Raw genomic sequence first — 8,667 nt, 5'->3', positions numbered from 1 at the left:
CCTGCTTCCTGGGGTTCCTTCTCTCCCTGCAGACTGTGGAATGCCCTCCCTGCCCTGAAGAGCACTTAGGGTGGGGTGCTGTGGGGTGCACAGGGGAACCAGACAGTCTGGTTGGGGGAGGCTAGAAGCAGGGAGCAGAGGGGACCAGGGGAAGAGCAGGGCCTGGGGACCGGCACCGGCAGGAGGGGGGCTGCGGCCCTCGCCTCCCCACAGGTCTGCCTGCTGTGTGTGTGTCTGCGGGGGTGGGGGTGGGCAGTGGGCCCCGGGTTTGGCCCTATGGAGGGGTCCCCCGTGAGGGCTGTGCTGTGTGGAGGCTGGAAGTGGGGTGCCCAGCAGAGGCCTGAAGCAGCCAGCAGCCTCACGGAGGAGGCGTGGCTGGGGCACCTGGTTGGGGGGTCTCAGGGGACGGGGAGAGGGGCCCAGGGCAGGGCCCAGCTGGGCCGGCCAGAAGGACTGGGATGGGGGCCAGGGAGGGAGGGAGGAGACCACCTCCGCCAGGTGGAGAGAGGGGCCTCCGACACACCCTCCCCTCCCCAACTCCCCCGGCCTCCCACCTTGGCCAGCAGCTGGAAGGGTGGCAGGCTCTGGGCGGGATGACCTGCAGTTATCCTGGGCACGGGGGGTGCGTGGGGGCCATGCGTGGTGGTCCACTGGTGTGCTGGGCCCAGGGTGCAGGGGGGACATGTGGGACTGGGGTGTGCTGCTGGGCATGAGCGGGGCGTGAGGGGTGGGGAGTGGGTACTGGGTGTGCGGAGCTTCGGGAGTCAGGTGGGGCTCAGGTGAGCGGGTCGGTGGGGCTGGTGGGGGGGGCCGCCAGGTGCGCCCCAGGTGCGTGGGCTGCGCGCGTCCTCCTGGGCGCCAGGGGGCGCTGCGGCGGCGTGGGGCCGGGCCGGGCGCGCCCCTCCTTCCGCCCGCGGCCCCGGAAGCCGGCGATGGCGCGGAATGTGCTGTGAGTGGGGGTCCCGGGGTGCGGGGTCGGGGGCGTGGCCGCACCCGGGACTTTGCTGCGGGGGCCGGGCCGGGCCGCGGGGACGTGACTCAGAGACCCGCGCGGAACGTGCGGCGTCGAGGCGCCCGTGGGGGCGGGGCGGGGCGGGGCGGGGCGGGCTTGGGGCGGGGGTGGTCGTTCCGGAGCCGGAGGGGCCCGGGCCGCCCCTTGGGGGTCGGGCCTGACGCTTGGCGCGGGTGGGTGGGAGACAAGGTTGGCAGGTCTGGGCTCCGCCGACCTCGGGCTTCGGTTCCCCCGCGGCCGACTGCTACTCCAACCCCCGCAGCTCCCCAGGGGACCCAGACTGCGCCCCTTGCAGTGCTTGCCGCTGGTCACCAGGGGGAAGGTGTGAGCCTGGGTGGCCGCCCGCCGGCCTGGACCCCCACGAGGGCAGAGCGAGGCTCGGTCCGGGACGAGCAGCCCTGCGCTTCCAGAACCTGCCCCTCCCGCCTCTCCGGCACAGCGGAGGAGGCTGTGCCACAGGGTTCTAATGGGGCAGCTGCCACGTGGGACTGGGTCGCCAGGAGACCCCGGGAGACGTTACCTAGCACTCAGCCCAGCTCTCGTTCTAATGCGGGTGCCCCGGCCCGTGCCAGGGTGCCTGAGCCCTGCCCCCTCAGAGTGCCACACCCTGGACCTCGGCTCCTGACCCCCTCACGCTCCCCAGATTTGTGAGGCCCAGAGGCAGCATGAGATTTGGCTTCACTGAGCCCCCTTCCCTGGTGCTGGGTGCTCCCCAAGATCAGGGCCACGTGCTGTGCTGCAGATTGGCCACCAGGGACCCTAGATGGCATTCTCAGCCCCTGCTCCCACCCTCCACCAAGACCCGTCCCCTGGGCTCCCAGTAGACCCCTGGCCCCGCCTTGCAGTCCCTGTGTACCTTGGGCCCCCTCCTCACCCCAGCCCCGAGGCCCAGTTGGCAGTGTGGCCCTTCTGGCCCACCAGACCCCACCGGGGGCATGGGTCCAGCTGGCAGGGGCAGTTGGGTGGGAGCCGCAGGTGGTAGCTTCCTGCACCTTCTAGATGCCTCTGCTCACTTTGGGGGTTCTGGGGGTGGGGCAGGCAGGCGGTCAGCTTGTAGCTGGTGATCTGCACACACCATCTCTCCCCAGCCTCTTATCTTTTGATCTTCACGCTTGTCAAGGATGAGCTGGTGTTCCCAGCACAGGGGGTGTGGAGGTGGCCCCATCCCTTTCCCCACCGCGGGGGTGGGCCAGTGCAGAATAAGCTGGTTCTGACCGATCCCACCTCACCTGAGCTGAAGGGAGCTAGTGGGCGTGCCCTGTGTGGGGCCCACTCCTGGAGGGTGACAGCCATGCGGGGGCCGCGTGCCTTTGGGACCGGCACTTTGAACAAACACATGACTCTGAGCCTGTTTACGGGGTGGGGTGGGCATGTCCTCTGGCCTCTGTTCATGAATCATTCACCGGTCCTTTCCAAAGGCTGACCTTGGGGGTCAACAGGCCACACCGCCCCGGGGACTGGGGACTGGCTGCCCACGCCAGGTGAGCAAAGGGGGTGGCCTGTGGGTGACTGCCCCCTTGGCTCCCCGGCCCCATGGGCGTGATGACCTGTGGACCCTGCTGGGGTGTCCCGGGAGCCTCGTGTTCTGAGCGTTTGACGCGACCCCTCTCCCCCTTGCAGGTACCCTCTGTACCAGCTGGGCAACCCCCAGCTCCGGGTCTTCCGCACCAACTTCTTCATCCAGCTGGTGCGGCCCGGCATGGCCCAGCCCGAGGACACCGTGCAGTTCCGGATCCCCATGGAGTAAGCCCCCCCCTCCCCGCCCCCAGAGGAATTCAGGCTGGGGAGTGCCCCGAGGGGCCCACAGCCCTAGAGGTGCCGCCGAACCCCACTCACAAGCAAGGTTCTTCCTGCCGTGAAAATTATGCAGGCAGCTCCACACTGCCCGAGGTCTGGTGTGTGCAGGGCCCGGGGGTGTTGTGCTCCCCGCCGCCCCCTGGGAAGCCTGGCCTGAGACCTGACTTCTCTTCTTGACTTGGTCCTAGCTGCGCTTTCCAGGAGGCTGGGCTCTGACTCCTGCACCCGCTCACCATGGCTTCCAAAGCCTTCGTCCTCAAATGGGGCCTTCACGGAGGCCCCAGTTACCGAAGGGACACAGCCTCCCTGTGTCCCATGCTGAAGTCTGAGGGGTTCCGGGGTTGGCTTGAGCTTCCGTGTGAGGCCCATGCAGGGTGAAGAGGGAATGGGACCTAGCCCACCATCCCCTTGACCGTCATTTCTGGGAAGCGCCTGCTGGGAGGGTGCTGTGGGCAGCTCCTGGCAGCCAGGGGGCACTCGCAGACCGTCCCGTCCCTCCCCTTGAAAGCTGGGCCCCCAGGGAGTGTGGCCAGTGGGAGGGAGAAGAGAACTGGGTCCTGGGGGCTGGTCCCCCGTCACCCCCTCACTGCTGCGTCCGGATGCAAGTGTGCTGGGTGGGGACCAGGGGCTGCATCTCCGGAGTCAGCGGGGCCCGGCCTCAGCCCTGGCCTCCCCCGAGCCCGCTCCCACCCGGGGCCTGCGGTCGGCAGCTCAGCCCGTCGGGTGGGCCGCCTTGTACCTCGGCCCTGTTCAGACTTCCTTTCTTTCTCCTTTGCCCCAGGATGACCAGAGTGGACCTCAGGAGTTATCTCGAGCGCATTTACAATGTGCCCGTGGCTGCTGTGCGGACAAGGGTGCAGCACGGTGGGTGCCCAGGGCGGGGGCTGCCCTCTGGTGTGGGGTCCTCCGCGGAGCTCCTGTGGGCCAGGCTGCCCGCGTCGCTGGCCTGGTCCCCCCTCGCGGCCACTCTTGCACGTGGTCCTTTGCACATGAGGAAACTGAGGGGGGACCTCAGGGGTGAGGTGGCCTCTCAGCGGTAGAACTTGGGTGGCCCGGCCCTGCCGGCTGCTCAGAGCAGGGCCCCACACTCAACCCCCCCCCCCCCCCCCCCGCCTGCCCCTGGGTCGGTCAGCAAAGCACTGTTTTCATTCCCCTGGGCCTTTCTCGTTCCTTCCTGTTGACCCCTGCCCCCCAGCCCCCGGTTGCCCAGTTGTAAATATGACGACCCTCCGTCGAGGGGAGGTCAGACAGCAAGAGCCTCTGTGCTGACAGGGCAGAAAGCCGTTTCTTGAGTTATTTTAGGCACATTTGGGTTTTCGCCGAGCGGAGGTTGGCGGTGGTGGCGCCTGCCTGTGCGAGCCTGGCCTAGTGGCCCAGGGCGTGCCGCCTGCAGTCTGTAGCCCGAAGGTGCCTGCGTGTTTGCCTGTTTCTAGAAAGTGGGTTCCTGGATTAGTGGGACTGAAAACTTCATGCTGGGAGTGAAGGTTTTTGTCTTCCCCCGGCTTCCAACAGGTTCCAACAGGAGGAGGGATTACAGGAACGTCAGGATAAAGAAACCAGATTACAAGGTGGCGTATGTGCAGCTGGTGAGCGCTCACCCCGACCGTGGCCTGGAGCGGGGGGTGGGCATGATCTTGGGGCCCCAGGCTGGCATTCAGTTCTAATCCACATGGAGCCCCGGGAGGAGCTGGGGTTCAAAGCACAGCTCAGAGGTGGGAGGGGATGGGTGTCGGGGAACTTCTTGGGGGCCAGCCCTGGGCGTGCAGTGGGCGGGTGTGGGCCCGCTGGGCTTGAGGGTGGGTTCAGACAGAAACCAGGGCTGGCAAGCATCAAAGCAAGGAAGTAGTTAATGCCATGGGGGTGGAGGTTCCTGCTGGGGCCTCAGTGTCAAGCCAGACCACTTGGGGTGTGCTGGGGTCCTGGCTGACCCCCTCTCCTCTGGACTGGACTGCGGGGTGTGGCACACTCGCCCAGGTTCTCTTCGCTGTGTCCCCTGCCTAGCAAGGGGCTCCGGAAAGAGGGTCCAGCACCCCATCTGAGCCTCTGCTGACCGAAACCCAGAGCTGGCTGGAGGGAGACGCGTTTTCCAAGCCCCTTTCCGGGCTCTTCCTTTCCAGCCTGAGCTGCCCCAAGACGTACTTTCCCAGATATGCTCTTGACTCAGAATGGACAGCCTTGGCCACCCAGCACCAAGGCCCCGTGGGCTGCAGGCAGCATTCCTCTGCTGGGGCAGGTGACCTTGGACCTGCCCACAGAGTCTGTTAACTGCCCTGCGTTTGAAACCCTGGGTGGCGGGGGAGGGGGTGGGGGTCTTCCAGTTTCTTTAGCTCCCTCGTAAACAGCCTGGGTCGGAGCGGGGAGCCCGCGGGCCCCGGGGCCGCTAGATGGCAGTAGCGCTATTATGAAAACACCCTCTGGCCCCAGGGCCTATTTCGGGCCTTAGGAGGTAGTTTGTTGAAAGACCACGTTAGTATGGCAGCTTTGCTGAAAAACGGTCACAGTTGCTCTAAACAGGGGCCCCCGTAATTATTTGGCCTAATATTTGCTGTGCATAAAGTCAGCCAGTCCAGGCAGGGAGAGTGGCCGTTGGCCTCATAAAGACGCCTGTGTCCTCTGTGTTCAATCGGGCCATCTGTCTTTGTCACGGCACGCCGGTTGACACCCCATATGTCGGCATTCGCCACGAGGCCCTTCAGCGAGAGCTATAGTTACAAGTGGCTTTTGAGTCATCCGAGCCCTTGCGTTTCCCGGGCCCCACCTCGCTCTGGAAGCTGAGCTGCGCGGCCTGGGATCTGGTATCTGCAGCTGCCACCCGGCCTCCTTTCTTCCCCTGTGAAATCAGGGCAGCACAAGTGGGAACACAGGGCGTCCCCGCCGGGCACGCTTCCCTCTGTTGCAAAATTAAATTTGTAACGGATCCCCCCCACCTCCACCCCGCCCGGCTCCGGCAGATCTGTGCCTGGAAACCGGCCGGGGGGTTGGACACTCGCCCCCTGAAGGGGTCCCCTCTCTGTCCTCCGTCTATGGAGACGTCCTCCCCGTGTGTCCCTTGGGGCCTCGTTTCTGGGCTTCTCATCACCGAGCTGATCGCAGAGCACACAGAGGTCCATCAGAAAGACAAGTGAAATTTCCGGATTTGTTCAGAGTTGGCCGCTTCGGCAAAGCTGGTCCCCCGTAGTGGGGGTCCCGGGTTTCCTCCCACGAGCTGGTAACCGTCTCTTTGGCCCAGAGTCGGGGAGCTAGCGAGCCTGGGTCACCCCACAGCAAGGAGCCTCGGCCCCCAGGCTGACGCTGACGCCTGCTGGTGCCGGAGAGCCTGCTCCCCCGACCCCGCCTGCCCCTCACCATCCCAGGCCGGCGTCTTCGCTTTTCACTGCGACACTTTCCTCCCCTCCTGTTCTTTTCCGCTGATCAGCTTTGGAAGGATGGAGGGTTTTATTTCTGAAAGTACAAGGTGAATTTCTCCAGGAAGGGAACCCCCGGGAGCCGCAGTCGGCCCCCACACCCGGCGCTTGTCTCGGTGAGAAACGAGGAATTTCTCCCGGCGGCGCCCCTGTTTTTTCCCAAGCCATTGCGGATTGCCATCTTTGTATTTATATCTTAAAATGTCATTTTGGGTTTCCCCCACCTCAGAAAACTAGCAGAATCACCTCGGTATATTAAACATAAATCCCCCGTTCTGGGCAATCAGCCCTGCATGTAAACTATTGCCCTTTGGTATTTTAAAGAAGAAGAAAGAAAGTTTTGAAGTGTGTAAGCGAATCCTCCTGCAGGCTGGCTACCGAGCACACGGTTGCTGCCTTTCATCGCTCGGGGCTGCACCCTGCGCCACGTGAACCTCCCGTTCTCAGGGCCGAGTATGTGGGCTGTTTCAGATCACGCTTGGCCGCCTGCCCGAATCCAGATTTCTTTACAAAACAAGGGTCTCCAAGAACCGAGCGCACTTCACTGATTTTACTTATTAAAATTTTCCAGATCCGGTCCTTCTCTGCCCGTCTGGAGGTGGACGGCGCAGCCCTGGGAGTGTTGGCCCGGGTCGTCCCCCCGCCCCCCCATCCTTGGAGCTGCTTTGCGATGTGTAGCGCGTGGAGGTGGCCCCACACCTCACGTTGTTTGGGGTTACCTCCTCCCTCCAGCCCACTGACGGGCCAGGCTGGTACCCCGGCCACGTGCTGGGGGTCCGGGCTGGGAGTTGGCCGGCACTCACGTGTTCTGAACTTCTAGTGAAAGACGTAAAACCAGTTAATTTGCAAAGCCGGTCTTGATTTATAGACTGCTCGCATGTATGTTTCTTTGTACGTTACATGCGTTTTATTTGCCAAGCTCTGAGCCGGGAGGAGGGTTAGTCTTTAATGTGGGTAAAGGCCTGTAGGTATTTTGGGTGGAAGACGTTCCAGGGAGGCAGCAGACGCTATCTGTGCCTTGTTTCCTTGCCCCTGCCCACAGTATGGCCGGGCGACTCCTGCCGGGAGTGGGTGCTCTGCTGGGCTCCCCCGGATGGGGACACGCTGCCTGAAGAGCTGGCCTCGATGAGGGGCCTTGTCACAGCAATGGTTTGCACCGCGGAGCGCCGGGGCCCGGCCGGCGTCTGTCCTGCAGGCGACGGACGGGCAGGTTCCATCTGGCCACGGACCTTCCCACGGGGCTCCTGGCCTGTCCCGCCCGCGCTGCAGGCTGAGCCCGTGTCTTTTCTCCCCAGGCGCACGGACAGACCTTCACGTTCCCAGATCTGTTTCCTGAGAAAAAGAGGCCTGAAGGCAGTTCTGTGACTGAGGACCTGCAGGACCAGGTCCTGGAAGACCAGCGGCGGAGGCAGAGCTGCGACCCCCGGCTCGGGGGCGTCCCCGGCTGGTTCAGCCTGTGACGGGCGGCTGACAGCTCAGCTCAAATAAAAGTGCTGCTTGTGGAGACCGGCCCAGGCCCCCCACCCTGTGCTCTGTGCTCTGGGCCGTGCCCCTACCCTGAGAGCAGGGGCCCGGCCTCAGGTGTGCCCGCGTGTCTCGTCCTGGTCCCATGGGCCCAAGGCGAGCCAGGCAGGCCCGGAACCCTGTCCAGTTGTGGGGAGACCCACTTCCAGAGCACCCGGGAAGTCATCTTGAGCTGCTCTGTCTAAGAGCTTGCTTTGGGCGGTTTGTGGGGGAGATCAGAGTGAGTGCTGAGGGCAGGAGTCGGGGTGGCCGCTGGGAGAGAGCCCGTCCGGGCTGGGGGTCCAGGGTGGCCCAGTCCAGTGTGGTCTTGAGCAGGGAGGGTGGGGGATCCAGAGAGAGTGGGGTTTAGGGGACTAGTCCAGAGCAAGGCCGCGTCTGGAAAGATTGCCAGCCGAAGGCTTGCGTGTTTGAAGCGGAGCGCCGTCAGGGACGACCAGCACCCGGGGACCCGTGGGGTGGGGTAGAGGTGGCGCTGGTCCCGGGGGGTCTGGGAGCCCGGTTCCCTGCATCTCCGGTTCCTGAGATGCACCTACAGCTTGATTTCTCTCTGAATCACGCCCTGCAGCTAAAAGCCTAACCCTGAGCGCCCCCGGGAGCCAGCGCCCCGCGGCCGCCCCCGGGCAGGGGCGCGGTGAGGCCGCCCCGGGCTGGCTGGGCCCGTCTCTGCGTGTCCGCGCGCCTGGAGATCTGGGGAGCGAGCGAGAAAGCACCGTGGGTGCCTCGGGGAGTCGGGCCGCGTTGCCCCGGGGGTGGGACACATGCCAGATGCCACGAGGGCCCAGGGACCACCCTCCTCCGCGGCCTCCCGGCTCCCCGCTCTGGAGCTTGGCTCTTCCCTCCGCGGGGGGGGGGACAGTGGGGAGCCGGCTTGGCTGGCCCCCTCCACCCCGAGGGACACGGGGGGCGTCACGTGGGCCTTTGAAGCTCCCC

At 64.9% G+C, this 8,667-nt stretch overlaps 1 protein-coding gene across 2 annotated transcripts; it reads left to right on the top strand.

The window, feature by feature from the left end:
* Positions 1–893: 893 nt before the first annotated feature.
* On the top strand, positions 894–7,720 carry MRPL23 (mitochondrial ribosomal protein L23). Of its 2 annotated transcripts, none has more exons than XM_029207035.1 (5): positions 894–949; positions 2,633–2,755; positions 3,591–3,673; positions 4,322–4,395; positions 7,509–7,720. In XM_029207035.1, exons 1-5 carry the CDS (start codon positions 933–935, stop codon positions 7,671–7,673), a joined length of 462 nt encoding a protein of 153 aa, XP_029062868.1. In that variant the 5' UTR covers positions 894–932; the 3' UTR covers positions 7,674–7,720. The 2 variants fall into 2 exon arrangements, with proteins under 2 accessions (XP_029062868.1, XP_029062869.1); XM_029207036.1 differs by having other exon boundaries at positions 4,322–4,377; positions 7,509–7,719.
* Positions 7,721–8,667: the final 947 nt, after the last annotated feature.

This window comes from Monodon monoceros, unplaced genomic scaffold, assembly GCF_005190385.1.
Source record: "Monodon monoceros isolate NGI ecotype Baffin Bay Population unplaced genomic scaffold, NGI_Narwhal_1 Super_Scaffold_7, whole genome shotgun sequence".
In the NCBI taxonomy this organism is placed as follows: domain Eukaryota; kingdom Metazoa; phylum Chordata; class Mammalia; order Artiodactyla; family Monodontidae; genus Monodon; species Monodon monoceros.
Note: the sequence above shows the minus strand (reverse complement) of the source record. Positions and strands in the feature narration are given on the sequence as shown.

Excerpts from the sequence above, each read along its gene's own strand:
- MRPL23 (XM_029207035.1), top strand. Across the intron at positions 2,756-3,590 it reads CAGTTCCGGATCCCCATGGA|GATGACCAGAGTGGACCTCA; the intron begins GTAAGCCCCCCC and ends CCTTTGCCCCAG. Across the intron at positions 3,674-4,321 it reads GCGGACAAGGGTGCAGCACG|GTTCCAACAGGAGGAGGGAT; the intron begins GTGGGTGCCCAG and ends GGCTTCCAACAG.